At 45.8% G+C, this 17,059-nt stretch overlaps 1 protein-coding gene across 2 annotated transcripts in view; it reads left to right on the top strand.

Moving 5' to 3' along the window:
- VSIG10 (V-set and immunoglobulin domain containing 10) overlaps positions 1 to 15,474 on the top strand; it is a 33,670-nt gene extending 18,196 nt beyond the window's left edge. For both annotated transcript variants that reach the window (XM_057746534.1, XM_057746535.1), the window contains 6 exons: positions 172 to 432; positions 7,033 to 7,326; positions 9,694 to 9,804; positions 10,119 to 10,134; positions 11,640 to 11,851; positions 12,728 to 15,474. In XM_057746534.1, coding sequence (XP_057602517.1) covers positions 172 to 432; positions 7,033 to 7,326; positions 9,694 to 9,804; positions 10,119 to 10,134; positions 11,640 to 11,851; positions 12,728 to 12,783 — 950 coding nt within the window. In that variant the 3' untranslated portion in view covers positions 12,784 to 15,474. The remainder of the gene's footprint in view (positions 1 to 171; positions 433 to 7,032; positions 7,327 to 9,693; positions 9,805 to 10,118; positions 10,135 to 11,639; positions 11,852 to 12,727) is intronic.
- The last annotated feature ends 1,585 nt before the right edge of the window (positions 15,475 to 17,059 follow it).

Genomic DNA, 17,059 nt, shown 5'->3' with positions numbered 1-17,059 from the left:
CCCAGCAGAGGAAACCTGACTTTTGTCAGGCGCTAGTTTGTGCTAGGAGCTGTTTCAGGGTGCACTAACTGGAGCTGATGTTCCTCTGATACCCTGGTTCTGTAATCCTTAAGGTCACCCTGGGGCTCATCTTAGCATGTGATTAAGGCCACATCCTCTGATGTTTTGCAGCCCCCCCTCCGGCAGCCCCTCAGTGCTGGGTAGAGATGTCTCCAGGATTGTCCACGCTGCAGCTCAGCTGTCGCTGGGCTGGGGGATACCCAGAGCCAGGCTTCCTGTGGACAGAAGAGCCAGGAGGTGTGGCCGTGGGGATGTCAAAGCTGGGGCTGGAGACGCTGAACCAGTCCCAGCTGTCGGATGGCAAGAAGTTCAAGTGTGTCGGGAGCCACATAGTGGGACCGGAGCCGGAACCCAGCTGTGTGGTACAGATCAGTGAGTTTGGCTTGTTTTGCTCTGGGGTTGAGTTCCATTCACCTTCCTCTCTTCTGGGAGAACCCTTTGAAAGAAGGTCTCGGAAAGAAATCTCAGGGTGTTGGAGTGAACTGAATTCCTTCCATTTCTTCCTTCCTTTTGCTGTTTTTTTTTAAATTGAAGCAAAGCTGATTTATAATGTTGTGTTAATTTGTGCCGTACAGCAAAGTGATTCAGTTCTACATATGTATAGATACATTCTTTTTTATATTCTTTTTTATTATAGTTTATCACAGGATATTGAATATAGTTCCCTGTGCTATACAGTAGGACCTTGTTGTTTATCCATCGTGTATATACTAGTTTGCATCTGCTAATCCCAGACTCCCGATTCTTCCCTCCCCCATCCCCTTCCTTTCACTTTATGTTTCCTTCCTTTCAGACTTTAAAGATGCTTAATCAAACTTCTTGGATTCTAGTCCAAACTGGTTTTCCCTTGACAAATACTAACTAAGTACATGCTATGTGCCAGGCACGGTTTCTAAGTACTGAAGATGGAGCGGTGAACTGAAGACAGACAAGGTTCATTTGCTAGTTATCTCCTGTTATGGAACAAATTACCCCCAAACTTAATGGCTTCAAACAACAGTCATTATCTCACAATTTCTTTGGGCCAGGTGCTGACATCTTGGTTTAGGACTTCAGATTTTCTGAACTGTGAGAATAAATATCTTGTTTTAAGCCACGCAGTTTTTGGTACTTTGTTACAGCAGCCGCATGAAACCAATACAATGAGTAAGCCAGGGCCAGAGTGTGTTGGGTTCTGTTGGCCCTGGTGAAGTTGTCCTCACAGTTTACGAGGCTAATCCGCAGAGGCGGAGCTGTGGAATGCTGACACACCGAGAAGTGAGCCCTGCTGTGCCAGCAGGTGCTTGTTTTCCCAGGCAAGTGACGTTTGAGTGGTTGACCCTTCCCACTACTGACTCATTCAGCACACTGCCTCCAAGTGTCGCCTCTGTGTCAGGTACCGACCTGGCCTTGGGCAACACAAGGGACCAAGATTCAATTTCTGCCTTAGGACAGGGGTTGGCAAACTATGCCCTGTGGGCCAAATCTTACCCAACTGTTTTGGGGGCAATTTTTAAAAAATGAGATACAATTCACATAATATAAATGTCACTATTTTTTTTTGTTTTTTTGGCCTTGCTGTGCAGCTTGTGGGATCTTAGTTGCCTGACCAGGGATCGAACCTGTGCCTTTGGCAGTGAAAGCAGAGTCCTAACCACTGGACCGCCAGGGAATTCCCTAAACTTCACCATTTGAAAGTGTATAATTCAGTGGGGCTTTTTTTAGTGTATTCACCATGTTGTATACCATCACCACTCTAACCCAGAACATATCCATCACCCCCAAAAGAAACACTGTGCCCACTGGCAGTCACTCTCTCTAGAAAGACCATGTGAGGGTACTCATTTCCCAGTATCGCTGCCGACATTGAGTGTTATTAATTTTTTTAGACTTTTCCTGTTTGCTAGTTGGAACATGGCATATCGTTTTCATTTGGTTTTCATTGATCACTGGTGGAGCTGATAATTTTCATATGCATATTGATTGCTTATATATCATCTGTGAATTATCTTTTCATATCTTGTCCATTTTTCTTTTGGCTTGTTCATCTTTTCTTATTATTCCATAAGAGTCAGTTAATTTCATAGAACTGTCATGCACATTATAGATATTTTTCTGGCATATTTGGCTCCTAAACGACATTTCTGTTAGTGATGAGAAGTTTCAGATTTTGAAAGGGTCACCTCTGTCAGTCCTATTCTTTTCTCTCTTTATATTTATTTATTAATTTATTTATTGGCTACGTTGGGTCTTTGTTGCTGCACATGGGCTTTCTCTAGTTGCTGCGAGCGGGGGCTACTCTTCATTGTGGTGCACAGGCTCCTCACTGTAGTGGCTTCTCTTGTTGTGGAGCATGGGCCCTAGGCACATGGGCTTCAATAGTTGCAGCACATGGGCTCAGTAGTTGTGGCTCATGGGCTTAGTTGCTCCGTGGCATGTGGAATCTTCCCAGAGCAGGGCTCGAACCCGTGTCCCCTGCCTTGGCAGGCGGATTCTTTACCACTGCGCCACCTAGGAAGTCCTCTTCTTTTTTAAAAAAAATATTTATTTATTTATTTGGCTGTGCAGGGTCTTAGTTGCAACACGTGGGATCAATTAATAGCTGCCTGACCAGGGAATCGAACCCGGGTTGCCTGCATTGGGAGCGTGGAGTCTTTAGCCACTGCACCGCCAGGGAAGTCCCCTGTCAGTCCTGTTCTTTTAGGTTTCTGTGCTCAGAAGCTCTTAGCCTCTTTCTTGATTATTAACTCACTATTTGTAATCCTCACAGTAGCCTGCAAATTAGGATGATTTGTAAGGTGCAGATGATAACATGTGTGAACTAACTTACCCAAGATCAGCCAGCTCGTAAGTGATGGAGCCGGCACGTAGCCAGGCTGGTCTGACCCCAGCGCCCTTGCTTTTATCCAGGCAGAGCTCACTGCTTTCCTGGTGACCTCCTTCCAGAGATGATCCAACAAATCTTTTTGTGTAGGATTTAGGTACTCAGCATGGTTCCAGGTACTGTGGAGAAATCCAGACTCCTTGCCTTTAAAGGACTTAACATTTTACTTGGAGAGAGAAGTCTGACAAACATGAAGCAGGAAAAGGCATCATCACAAATACAGCTGACCCTTGAACACCATGGGTTTGAACTGCATGGTCCCACGTACCTGCAGATTTTTTTTTCAATAAATATAGTATCTGTATTTTCATTTTACAAATCTTTAGCTCACTGTGGGGAAAAGTTTGTGTCTGATTAGAGATCACGGGATGTGGAATCAAAAGAACTAGGGTTTGAGTCCTGGTTCTATCCAAACTGTTTCAGCTTCCTGTCCTTGGGTGAGTCATTTATCAATTCCTTTGTTTCTGAGGCAGAGATAGCAGGACATGGATTTCAGGTTGCACGCAGGTTGGCCCCCAACCTCTGTGTTGTTCAAAGGTCAGTTGCAATAGTGACATTAACATTTATTGGGTGCAGACCTTGTGCAGGTGCCAAATGTTTTGCACATAGTGTCTCCTGCAGTCCTCAATCACCCGGTGAGCTGAGAGCTTGTATTATCTCTGAGAATTAGTTTCCCGGAGCTGCCGTAACAAAGTACCGCGAATTTGGTGGCTTAAAACAACAGCTGTTTATTCTCTCTCGGTGCTGGAGGCTAGAAGTTTGAAATCAAGGTGTCGGCAGGGCCACGCTCCCATCAAGGACTTCATGGGAGAATCCTTCCTGGCCTCTTCCAGCCCCTGATGGCTATATGTGTTCCTTGGCTTGCGGCTGCATCACTCTGGTCTCTGCGTCCATCTTCATGTGAACTTCCCCTCTGTGTGTGTCTCCCTGTACCCTCTCCTCTTCTTATAAGATACCAGTCCTTGGAGTTAGGGCTCACCCTCAATCTAGGATGATTTCGTCTTGAGAGTCTTTTTTTTTTTTTTTTTAAATTTTTAAAATTTTATTTATTTATTATTTTGGGGGGGGTACACCAAGTTCAATCATCTGTTTTTATACACATATCCCCGTATTCCCTCCCTCCCTTGACTCCCCCCCCACCCTCCTTGAGATTCTTAACTAGTTACATCCACAAAGACTCCATTTCCGAATAAGATTACATGAATTTGGGGAGGACGCTCCATTTTTCAGACGGTGAAAGAGAGGCAGCCGACTTGCCCAGACTCATGCAACTAGAAAGCAGTGCACACACTCAGAGTGGTACGTAATGAGGACGCCTGAAGTGTGTTATGGACGATAAGTCCCAGAAAGTGAACAAATGATGGACCGATGCTGAGAGAAGGTGAATTTGGCAGAGGCAGCTGGCGGGGTTTGTGTTATTTTGCCCTCACCCTCCCATTTTATTTGCAGATCTTGCCTAAGTCATTATTCTTGTGGCTCCTGAAACTTAACCAGTAATTTGAATCTAAATGTGTGCTCAGGGTTAAGAAATATGTCTGGAGAAGGGAGCTGACCCGAAGTTTTCCCAATTCCAGGAGCACGGGAAGCAGGCATAGAGCCTGGACCCTTCTTGACTCTGACACTGTTCAGTTCTCCCCGCCTCCCTATGGGCACTCGAGCCTGGATTTGCATACAAGTCACCTGGGGACTGGTTAAAATTGCAAATTCTGACTCTCTTGGTGTTAGTGGACCCAAGACTATGCATTTCTAACCGGCTCCCAGGAAGTGCTGACGCTGATGGTCCGAGGACCACACCTTGGGGGCTCAGAGTCTCTGGATCATCCCACTCAGAAGGACTAGTAATTGAGGGGTAATGCTAATGTTCACCTCAGGGATGCCCGGCAGTGTAGCCTCCACACTGGTGAAAAGTGATGCTTTCAGGGATTCCTACTGCCCACATTCTTTCCTTCCTGCCCGCCTACCTGCCTGTCTGCCTCCCTCTCTCCCTTTCTTCTTTCCCTCACACCACGCAGCTTGTGGGATCTTAGTTCCCCGACCAGGGATTGAACCTGGGCCACGGCAGTGAAAGCACCAAGTCCTAAGCGCTGGACTGCCAGGGAATTCCCCAGATCTCTCTTTCTGTGGCGTGTAGGCCCCTACACTGAAGAAAGCAACTCAGCTTGTGATAAGCTGCAGCGTTACAGAGCCCCGTGGGTGACGGCCCCAGCATGTTGTCCATCTCCTGCAGATCTGCGAGGGCGCAGCACCCGCCCCACCCCTGCCCCACCCTTGCACACAGCATCCTCTGAAGCGAAACTCTTTGAATTTATACGTTGACACAGTGGCTGGATGGTGACGCAGCTTTTTGAAGGGTGAATGCTGTGTTTGGCAAAAGTACCTGACCTTTGTTTGGGGTGCAGGGGAGGGGCACCGGGGGGGGGGTTGTTTGCTTTTAATAAAGCAGGAGGGGGCCATTTCTGAAGCTTTGGTTTGGGGCCCCCAAATACAAACATACGGATGACACTTGTCACTGCTGCTGGCTTTGTGACCCCAAAGGAAATGCTGGTTAACCACAAAGTGGGGAAGGAGCAGTTTAGCAACATGGGGGGAATCTGACAGTTGATCCAAGAAGTGGTGCTTGCAGGTGAGTTTCCTGAGCAAAACCAGCCTTGGGGGATTCTCTTCTGTTGACCCGACCTAGAGAGAGAGGCTTTTGGATTGTTCCACTCCCACCCCCTTTCCCCTTCCCCTTCCCCGGACACCAGCCGTGAAAACATAGCTGTTTTCTTGGAGCAACTGCCAAGGGGAAGCGTGTAGTTTCACTCTCCTGCGCAGGAACCCAATATACCATGCTCTGTATCCCTCAGCTGCTGAAAATATGTATTTCATAAATCCTCCCAAGATGAATTTGCCACTCTTCCCAAGAGGGTGTGCCTTTTGGGAAAAGGCTTCTTGTGCAAAGAATACAAGTAGATCGCCATAGTAGACCTCGTAGCTCCCTGTGTCCTGATTACATCAGACCCCAAGGCCACAGGGACGCCACATTCAGAGTTTTCTAGGACAGACCTGTGGTAGACAGAAGAATGGCCCCCAGAAGATGTCCACATCCTAAATCCCAGAACCTGTGAATATGTTACCTTACACAGTAAAGGGACTTTGCATCTGTGATTAAGGATTCTGAGATGGGGAGATGGTCCTGGCTTATCTGGGTGGGCCCAGTGTGATCACAAGGGTCCTTATAAGAGGGAGGCAGGAGGATCACATGCAGTAGTGAGATGTGATGACAGATACAAGAGGCAGGAGTAATTTGAGGAAGGGGCCATGAGCCAAGGAATGTGGGTGGCTCCTTTCTAGGAGCTCAGAAAACAAGGAAGTGGCTTCTCCCTTAGAGCCTCCAGAAGGAACCAGCTCTGCCAGCACCTTGATTTTAGTTATGTAAGATGATTTCAGACTTCTGACCTCCAGAACTATAAAAGCATAAATTTGTGTTGTTTTAAGCTGCTAAGTTTGTGCAATTTGTTAACAGCAGCAACAGGAAACTAATACAGCTGCCCTCCTGTCCCCTGGCACACCCTTGTGAGGCCATGTGCCCATATGTTATCTGATCAGTGTGGTTATTATACACAGAAGCCTATAGCATAAAGAAGTAAGGGCATGTGGACCACAAAAGCCTGACTCCTTGGGTTCCATTCTTACATAGAGTGACCAACTTATCCTGGTTTGCCTGGGACTTCACCAGTTTTAGCACTGAAAGTCCCCAGGTCCTGGGAACCCCCTCAGCCTTGGGCAAACCAGGACAGTTGGTCACCCTAAATCCTAGCTGCTCACTTACTTAGTTGTGTCACTTCGAGTAAGTTTCTTAACTTTCTCTATGCCTCAGTTTCCCCATCTGCAAAATGGGGATAACGACAAGGTTGTTGTGAGAATTAATTGGGTTAATAAATAGAATAGTGCCTAGCCCATAGTAAATGCTCAAAAAATATTAGCTTTTATTATTATATGAGGCCAGCTATGGTACAGAAATTCCCAGAGTTGCTTTGTTCGGAAAGAAATAATATTCTTGAAATTCTCGGGCTATGGCTTGAATCCCCTTAAACATTTGTCTTTCTTTACCTTCTTCTGATGGCCAGGGAGCCCCTCCCTTCTCTCTGAGCCCATGAGGACCTGCTTCGTGGGGGGCAATGTGACGCTCACCTGCCAAGTGTCTGGAGCCTACCCCCCTGCCAGGATCCTGTGGCTGAGGAACCTCACCCAGCCTGAAGCGGTCATCCAGCCCAGCGGCCACCACCTCATCACCCAGAGTGGCCAGAGCTCCACCCTCACCATCCGCAACTGTTCCCAGGACCTGGATGAGGGCTATTATGTCTGCCGGGCTGAGAACCCTGTGGGGGTGAGGGAGGTGGACATCTGGCTGAGCGTGAAAGGTGAGTGATGGAAGTGGCCCTGGAGGAGGAGGGTCAAGAGCTTCAGAGGACCTGGCACCAGCGTGGGGACAACTTGGTGCTTCCCTACATGTGGGTCACTGCCATCTGGGAGAAGGCATATCTGCTTGCCTGTAGCTTACCAAGGTGGATGGGAAAATTATTGTCCAGTCCTAAATCTCTTAACAGTTGCATAGGGATAAAAAAAGTTATTTAGTATCTGTTACATCCTAAAGGAAAAACATACATATATGTCAGAAATATATATATAAATATAAATTAAAATAAAATACATACATGTATAAAATAGATATAATTATATATATATAATTATATACATATATGAAATGTAAACTGAGAAACATAACAGCAAAATGAACACCCAAGAAACTACCATCCCACTTAAGATGTAGAACAGTGCAAACACTGCTGAAGTTACCTGTAGGTACTGTAGCCAAATTTAGAAAACAACAATAGCAAAGCTAAGAAGAACAGGATGCTCACTTAAATTTGCATTTCAGAAAAATGAAGTTTTTGGATTTTTTTTTTAGTTTATGTTCCCAACATTGCTTGGGACATACTTATTCTAAAAAAGTTACTCATTGTTTATCTGAAATCTAGACTGAAGTGGGCACGCTGTATTTTATCTGACAACACGACCTGTAGGCCCACTTCCAGGCTCATCCTGGGCCTTCTGAAAAAGGTAACCACTATCCTGAGTTTCATGTTTCATTTAAGAAAGAACATGCTGCATATGTACACATTTCTAAATAATACAGTTTATTTTTTGAGTTTCGAAAAATGGTTGTTACCAACAAATGTAGTCTTTTGTAATTTGCCTTTTTTATCCCACATTTTGTTTCCAGGATTTATTCATGCTGACGTGTGTAATTATACTTTGCACCTCTTCCCTGCTGTATAATTTTCCATGTGTCACTTGATCCACAACTAAGTTATTGATTTTCCTGCTGATGGATGTTTGTGGTGCTTCTGATTTTTTTTTGTTGTGATGAAAAAACAGTGTTGCTATGGAAACCTTTTACCCAGCCCCTTGTGTACATATACCCAGGTCCTCAGGCAAATATTTCTCTAGCAAATTTGTACAAGGAGTAGAAAGGAAGGTTAGGTTATGTGTATTTTTATCTTTATGAGATAACATAAAATTATTTTCCAAAGTAGTTATACCAATTTCCATTTGCAATGGCAGTTGTTCCACATTTTCACCCACAGGCTTTGTGATTTTTGCCCATCAAGTAGGTGTAAAATGGAATCTCACTATGGTTCTAATTTGAATGTCTCTGATTACTAAGAAGGCTGAGCATTATTTCACATGTTTATTTGCTGTTTATGTTTCTATGAAATACATATTTGTGTCTTTTGATGTTTTCCCCTTTCTTATAGATATGTTTTCCCCTTTCTCATAGAATTTCTTTAGAAATTCCACACACTAATTCCTTGTTAGTTTTACATGTTACAAATATCTCCTCTCAGTTTGTCTTTCTTGCTTTCTTTATGGTAGCCTTTGGTTTGCAGACGTTCTTTAATGTTATTGATTTTATGAATCATTCCTTATATCATTAGCAGTTTTTGTGTCTTAAGAAATCTTTATCTATTCTGTAGTCATGAAGGTATTCTCCTGTATTTTCTTCTTAAAGTTTTAACACTTGCCTTTCACAGTTAACTCTGAAGTCCACCTAGAACTGATTTTTGTGAATGATGTGAGGTAGACATCAAGTTTCCTCCACCTACCAATTTACATAACCATTTGGTCTAGCACCACATCCTGAAGAGTTCCTCTTCTACTCACCAGTCTGTGCTATATCAAGTTTCCTTTTGTGTGTGGACCTGTTCTTGGATTCCCTATTCTGTTCTTTTTAACAGAAAAGATCGCTCTATCTATCTATCTATCTATCTATCTATCTATCTATCTATCTAGGCCACACTGAGTGGCATGTAGGATCTTAATTCTCCAACCAGGGATCGAACCTGTGCCCCCTGCATTGGAAGCGCTGAGTCAACCACTGGACCACCAGGGAAGCCCCTCCCTATTCTGTTCTGTTGATCACTTCATTGCGGCACCAATAACTCACACTCTTAATTACTGTGGCCTTAATAACAGTCTTGATGTGTGGAGACACAGAGATTTTAAGTTTCCAGTGTTCTTTTGCATCACATGCTTAGTTTGATTCCCACAAACTGTCTGAAGTAGAAAAACGAGATATGTATCTTGCTCTACAGCAAGGTCATATGCCTTGCCCAAGGTCATGAAATCAAGATAAGAGTAGGATCCAGGCAGAGGAGGGGAGGTGTTGCCCTCCTAGCTGTGTGTGTATCACGTGGATGAGTCAAGGGTGTGACTTGTCTTTGCAGAACCTTTAAACATTGGGGGAATCGTGGGCACCATCGTGAGCCTCCTTCTGCTGGGACTGGCCGTTATCTCCGGGCTTCTATTGTACTACAGCCCTGTGTTCTGCTGGAAAGGTAAGGGCTTCCCGGAATGGTAAGGGCTTCCTGGGACCCTCTGTTTCTCTTGCAGGCTTCTTGAGAAGGTGTGGGTGGGGGAAGGTAGCCCCTGTTATGCTCCCACCTGCAGCTCCATTCTATAGGCTTCCAAACTGGGTCCAGATATGCAATAATGAAACACCTAAGTACCATTCCTAAACACCCTGTCATCTCTCGTATTGGGTCAGTTTTCTCATTGTCCATTCTTTCATAAATGTTAGATTGGTTAGAAACTTTTGTGAGGCCAAAGTGGATATTATTGGATATTAATGTTTTTTCCTTTCTCCTTTCAGTAGGAAGCACTTTCAGGTGAGTGTTCCCTAGACTCAAATCAAAAATCCATTTCCATGACGTCTTCACTGACGTCTTGTTTATAACGTTTCATAAGAACAATAATAACCACTGTCACTGGGCACCCACCATGGGCCAGACAAGGGGGCTGGGGCTTCCTCAGGCGTTATTACAGACCCCGTCATAAACTCTACAGGGTGCTGCCGGCATCTCCGTCTCCCAGACAAGGCTAGGGAGGCTCAGTGAAGCAAAGCAGCTTCTGCATGCTCACCCAGGAAATGAGCGGCCGTGCCTGTAGTCAGACCCAAGTCTGACCCGATTCCAAAGTCGGTGCTCTTTTTGCAAGGCCAGACCTCAGGGCGAGGCACATTGCTGGACTATCACTGAGGCAAAAAGACAGCGTGTACGTGTCGAGCCCAGTCATTCATGCATTTATTTTATCTAGTTTTCTGTAAAGAGCTAAAAGGAAGAATAAGTCACAGTCTTACAGCATGTTTTGGAAGACCAGTCTGAGGATGCCCAGAAGCCCCTCCCAAAAGGAGGAAACCTCAGTAAGGGCAAAGCAACTAAATGGAACTTATGTATTTCAGTTCCTAAGGAGATTCTGGGTGGGAGCAAAGGACTCTTCTCTTTGCTTCTCTTATCCATTTATAACTATGGGGTATTATTTTTCTGGGACCATCGTTCATAATGAGGAGATTTTATTGTTCTGGGACTATCTTTCATGGGAAAGTGTTACCTTTACTGCCCTGTTTTTGAGAGTCATTCTGGAATGAGTCTGTCATTCCCCAGGCTTATTTTTCACAGAAGGGAGCAGCTGGGCATAATGGGAAAAGCCTTTGGAATGAGCGGACCTGGGTGCACGTGGCAGCTCTGCCCTTCAAGCCCATGGCTCCTGGAAGATCCCTGACCCTCTCTGGGCCTTTGTCCCCTCATCTGTTTCTCAGAGGTGGACTGTGAGGCTTAAATGAGACTGTAACGCTCCTGGGACTGTGACTGGCCCGTGAATTGTACAGTCTGGCTGGGCAGGCAAAACTAGCAATAAACTAGAGAACAATTCAGTGCCAAAGCGTTGGCCACGAACGCCAAATTCAGTCATAGTTCAAGGCTTCAGGGGGAGGGAGAGGACTTTACTTGGGCCTTGAATGATGAAAAGGAGGAGAAATTTCAGAAAGTGGAGGAGAAATAAGGGCATTTTGGGAAAGGAACAGAGCGTCTGTGTATGTGCTGAGAGGGGAACTGAAATGGTGGGTGTTTGGGACAAACGAGGTCACCTGCCCAAGGAGCTGTAGGGGCAGGGCAGGGAGGGTGATAAAACTCACCCAGCACAAGATGTGATTATTTAGACTATCTGAGAGGTTACAATCACACTGTCATCTCATGACTCAACCATGTTGAATGCATGAAGAATTTTGCATGTTACCAAAGGGGTTGCAAAGAACTGAGTGCTTCCTATTCAGTGAGGGCTGAAGTTGGAGAAAACAGGGTATCTTCTTGATTATTTCTCCCCTTTTGGAAAGTAGGAGGCAAGACATGGGTGATGTCATGGTTTTGGTGGATTCAGAAGAGGAAGAGTTGGAGGAGGAGGAATATGCTGCAGAAGAGGAAGAGGAGGAAGCAAGTGAGAGGGAGGAGTTGCCAAAAGAAATAACCAAGTACGGCCACATTCACAGAGTGACCGCACTGGTGAATGGGAACCTTGACCAGATGGGCAGTGGACTCCAGGCTCTGCAGGGTAAGCTGTTTGTCCTTAAAAGCTATCCGTGAGGTTGCAGTGGGCTTCCCAGGAAGAAATCTCAAAGGGTCTGCTTCTTAAAGTCTCGGAAAGACAGTGAAAGTTTAATCTAGAATCTGAGAATCTCCTATCAACTACCAATACAACATTAAATTGACAAATATTTATCAAGGACCTGCTCTGGGAAAGACACAGATTGGGGCTGCCAGGCATTAGAAAAGAAAGACTGATGGTGAAGGGCTTATGAGACCAGTTAAGGAGAACAGACTAAAACACAAGGGGAAAATGAAAACGGAAGATTTAACCAATCCTTTGTGAGGGCAGTAGAGGGAGTCATCTGATTCCTTGCCTGATGAATGATACGTTTACAAATACAGGACCTCGGGAGAAAGATGAGAGCCCTGAGGGGTGCACTGGGTCAGGAGACGTTTTATGGAAGAAGTTGGCTAAGAGGCACGGCTTTCAGGACAGTTGAGTTTGACTAAGCAGAAAGGAGACGGTGGTCCAGGCGAGGGGAATAGCAGGAATCAAGAGTGTGGAGGGTGGGCCGTGTCAAGCATGTCAGAGGATTCTGAGTGGAAAGAACAGGTTAATACAGGGGCATACACTCTGCCCCACCTGCTCTTCCACAAAACTCATCGGTAAAGGTCTAGAAATTGAGGTGATTAAAAACTGATGGGGGAGACTTCTCTGGCAGTTCAGTGGTTAGAACTCCGTGCTTCCACTGCAGGGGGCACGAGTTTGATCCCTGGTCAGGGAACTAAGATCCCGCAGCAGAGTGGCCAAAAAATAAAAAGAAGAGAAAACTGACGGGGAAACAGAGTCACATCTATTGAGATCACTCAGAGTCGGGTCTGCTTTTTCCCTCCTGTACAGATGACAGCAGTGAGCAGCAGAGTGATGCCATTCAAGAAGAAGACAGGCCAGTTTGAAGAAGACAGCCGTCCTTTGTTATCCTGTCTCAAAAGCTTGGAAAGCTATGTTGAAGATGAGTTTTATATTCTGCTTTACTTGACTTGCACCCCTGCCTGAGGGCTGAAAAACGGTTTGAGGCTCTCAGCGAAAAAAGGAAGACACACACACATCTTTCCTTCCCCTATTTTTTATTTTTTTCTGAATTGGTTTGATTTGCTGTGTTTTCTCAACGATGTTGAAACGCTTTGGGAACGGGCAGTGTGTGGGGGGAAGGCTGCATTTGGCATCCGAGATGCCCATCGCTGTGCCCCTGGCTTTCTCCAGGTTGACTGATGCTGAGATGAGGGACCAGGAGTGGGGGCAAGCAGTTGGCCTCAGTGCCCTTTGTCACTATTAAAGGTCTGTAACCAGCCTGCCCCAGCACACAAGGGAATAGTGTGGGGTGATAAGGACACTTCCTTTTTTCACTGCCCAGGTGAGCTGAGGAACCAGGCAAACATCAGCTCTCTGGAAAAGGTGAGGAGGTGTCAGCTACTGATGCTAATCAGAGGGAGGCAGTTTGGGTCTGGTTTTGAGTTGGAAACACCTGGGCTTGAATCTGGATCCTGGCTCCCTACCTTTTTTCATGGGCTTGGGCAGGTAGCTTTACCTCTCCCCCTCGCCTCAATTTCCTCATCTGTGAAATGGGTGAAATCACACCTATCTTACAGGGTTATGGTGGGGACTCAGGATGTGAAAGTGCCTAGGAGGTGTTCTGTAGATGTTAGTTATCTTCTCCTTTGCCTTCCTTAGTGGAAGAAAAAAACGGTTAACTGTTTGGTTACAAACTGCTGCCTGGGTCTTTCATTCTCTGTGGAATATTCCAGACCAGGGCATCATCAGAGCTCTCCTGGGGAGTTTTGCTTCCCTGGAGATAGAATTCTTTCCAAAAGAGGTAGGGGCCGATAAAGGGAAGTACCTTTCATTAGAACCTCATGTTTCCCAGAGCTTCATATTTATAGAAAAGCCTCTTAGGTGATGCACTATTAGCTTTCAGATTTTCCCATCCTTCCTTTCTCCCGTGGCTTTGAAAAAGGCAGGAGAAATATTTTGTAACACAGTAGACCAGTTCATCTGGCCTGTTTCTTGATCTCAGAAATGGGAACCGGAAAACTTATTTCCTTCCTACTTCTTAAGGATGTTATGAGATATGCTGCTCAATAATGCGAAGTTTTGAATGAAAATAACATGTGATGAGTTTAAGCTGCTGCTGTTCCCTGTACAGTTTAGAGATTTTTTTTTTTAAATTTCTGATTTCATCCTAATCTCTCAAATGTCAGGGACCTTCTAAGGGTGTAAAATATGTGTGCTAAACTTGAAAATCTGACTTGAATTTGCACTCTTTAATGTTGCATATCCTGCTCTGATGGGCAAGACTTAAAGGAGAACTTCCCTCTCCAACAACAGGGCCTGGGACTCATAAGATGAGAAGCGGGTTATCTGCAGTGTTACCCTGCAGGTGTGGTTGGGGCAGGTCCATTTTCTTGGATGAAGGAACTAAACTGAGAAAGTCACTAAAAGTGAGCCCTGTCCCCAGCTCAGAATACTGGGAAGGTCAGGCTGGCTGCAGTGTCCACCCCTCAGGGATAGCTGTGACACGCAGTTCTCTTGTTGGGCTAGGTCTTTTTGCTGTGCGGAACCTCACATACTTAACCACTCTAACTAGTCTGTGTCACTTAAGAATGGATACTTAAGACGGGTTGTATTTAAATTCACTGAACACTGAGCTAGTCTCTCTTTTAGAGTCTTTGATGAATCCATTACTGGATCCAACAGTCCACTCTGCAGAGGCAGCCATATTTAAAATGGGAAAAAGCAAAGAAACTGTTAGGAAGAAGAAAAAACCCCTAGCTGGGGAATGCAGAGAATGATTTGCAAGATCACTGAGATGCTTCTGGCAACTTCCTCTTCTCCTGCACGCACACCTGTTGATAGGAAATCTTTGAGGCAGGATTTTTCCAGTAGCAAATGGGAGCTTCAAGGTCTTGGTGCCAAACCTTATAAACCCTCGTCCGGCTGAGCTGTGATCGCTGTCACTTATATCTGAGCCCTGTGTGCACAGGTAATATTGCTGGGTCGGTTAAGAGCTGAGGTACTGGGGGGATCGTCAAGCTTTAAGGATTTTTAAAGAATTAGGGCTTTTTTCTTTAAGATGACCCATCCCCAACTCCTCCACTGTGTTGACAGTGGGTTACAGACTTTCTGTGGCAAAGTCCAACTTGTTACATTGTGCTTAAAAAAAAAATCTTATCTGAATGTATTGTGAATTGGAGACCAGGAGATACACTTATCATCAGAACCAGGAAGACAAATACTTCTAGGCCATCACAACTAACATTCCTTTTCCTCAAAACCTGGTGGACATTGGAGAAGGGGTCCCATAATCCCGCAGCTTTGATATCAGCTCCCATTCTCACAAGCACATACCAACCGCAGCAGAAAAACCCATGATGGAAAATTTCCCTAATCCATGCACTGAAACCTGGAAAATCATCCTTGCTGGGTAAAACTTATTATGATGCAATACGTGCCAACTGGTACTTCTCACCATGGTCTTAGCCAGGAACTGCTGCGAAAAGAAACAGATCCCTCTGCATTATTTACATTTTAATATTTGGTATGGAGGCGGGGTTGGGAGCAATTCATTCTGAGGTTATAATATAGATATATTTTAAGATAATGGAATAAAGTTATTTTTAAATAAATGCTTTAGAGATTTTCATTTAGACCGGATTAGTAAACTGAAAGATCTGGGGAAATGGGTTTCCCTGCCCACAATTTTTTTTTACTAGCTTTCCCAATATTGGTAACAATGTTGTCCTCATTGCCATTTTATTCTTTTCTATGACTTGTAGGTAGGACCCACTTGCTCATCTCTCCTAAACTCCTTAAGGAATTCTTTCTCCATTTTTTTCTCACTGCATATCCTCAAACACGTCTCTTTTTGGTCAGGTTTTTGTTTTGTTTTGTTTGGCATGTCGTGGGGCTTGGGGGATCTTAGTTTCCTCGACCAGGAATCAAACCCTCACCCTCAGCAGTGAAAGCACAGGGCCCTAACCATTGGACAACCAGGGAATCCCCTTGGTCAGACTGCATGCTTTCTAATATTAAAGGGTTAGGGTAGGAGTCATCATGAAGCAGTAAACTGATGGCCTGTTTGAAAAGACAGTTTATATCGGCTGTTGGGTACCTGTAGCGGTTGGTGGTTTTGGAGTTTCTCACTGGGCACAGCTATCTGAAGCCCCCACAGTGTCTCGCCTCACCTCCCACTTGAGGTGGCCCAACTCCACTCCCTACTCCTGTCCTATGCCTTTCTCTTGGGTCATTCGTCTCTCCCCCGTTTCTTTACTTCACCCCAAGCTTCCCAAGCTCTAATCAAAGCTGTTCCATTTTCAACTTCCTTCCTTTCTAACCAAACCCACGTTTCCTACTTTCACCTCAGTTTCCCATGTTCTTTTTAACCCGGGCCCTCCATTTTCATGTTGTGTGTGTGTTCCATCCAAGCCTGTTTTCCCAGCCCCTCATTTTACCTCTGCCTGTTTTCACTTCTGTTCCCTGCTGTCCTTCAGGCTTCCTGGGTCACACCCAAGTCCACCCAGCTTGTCCACTTTTGGACCCCCACCTCTTTTGACCCCTCTTTTTCTCTGGCTGGCTGCCCGTTGCTCTCCGCCCCTTTAACCTCGCTCGGCATGTTCCAGTTTTCACCCTCCATGTTGCGATGGGCTTTGCTTTTCTGGTTCCCACTTTTTAAACAACAGCGGCTAACGCCTTCCTCCGATCCTGCATTTCTGCTCCCACGCAGCCCCTTTATCCCCCTCCCATTTAACCTCAGGTCCCCAGTCTTATTCCTCTGCCTCATGTCTTCCCTCCCTCCAAGGGTTCCCGCACCCCGGTCCCCCCGGTTCTCTCCTCAGTCTTCGCTTTTTGTCTCCCCAGTTCTCCTGATCCCGGGTGTCCTCAGGGATCCCTGGTCCGCGCCCCCCCCCCCAATTTTCACCCTCCCCATCTCCCCCAGTTTTCTCCTCAGCTCCCCGGTGCCTTTCCGTACCCCGCCCTCGTTTTTCCCTCAGCTCCACCGCATCCCTTTTATAACCCGCACCTCGCTCCATCCCCGGTCAGCACCTGGCCCGTGTCGTCCCCACCCCCCGCCCCGTTCCTCCCCTCTCTCCCCCCCGGCCCGGGTTTCTACCCCATTCCCCCCTTTCCCCATGAGCCCCGCTCCTCCCAGGTTTACCACAGGCGTTCCCACTGCGC

The sequence above is a fragment of the Hippopotamus amphibius genome, chromosome 8, assembly GCF_030028045.1.
Source record: "Hippopotamus amphibius kiboko isolate mHipAmp2 chromosome 8, mHipAmp2.hap2, whole genome shotgun sequence".
NCBI classification, from domain to species: Eukaryota; Metazoa; Chordata; class Mammalia; order Artiodactyla; family Hippopotamidae; genus Hippopotamus; species Hippopotamus amphibius.
Note: the sequence above shows the minus strand (reverse complement) of the source record. Positions and strands in the feature narration are given on the sequence as shown.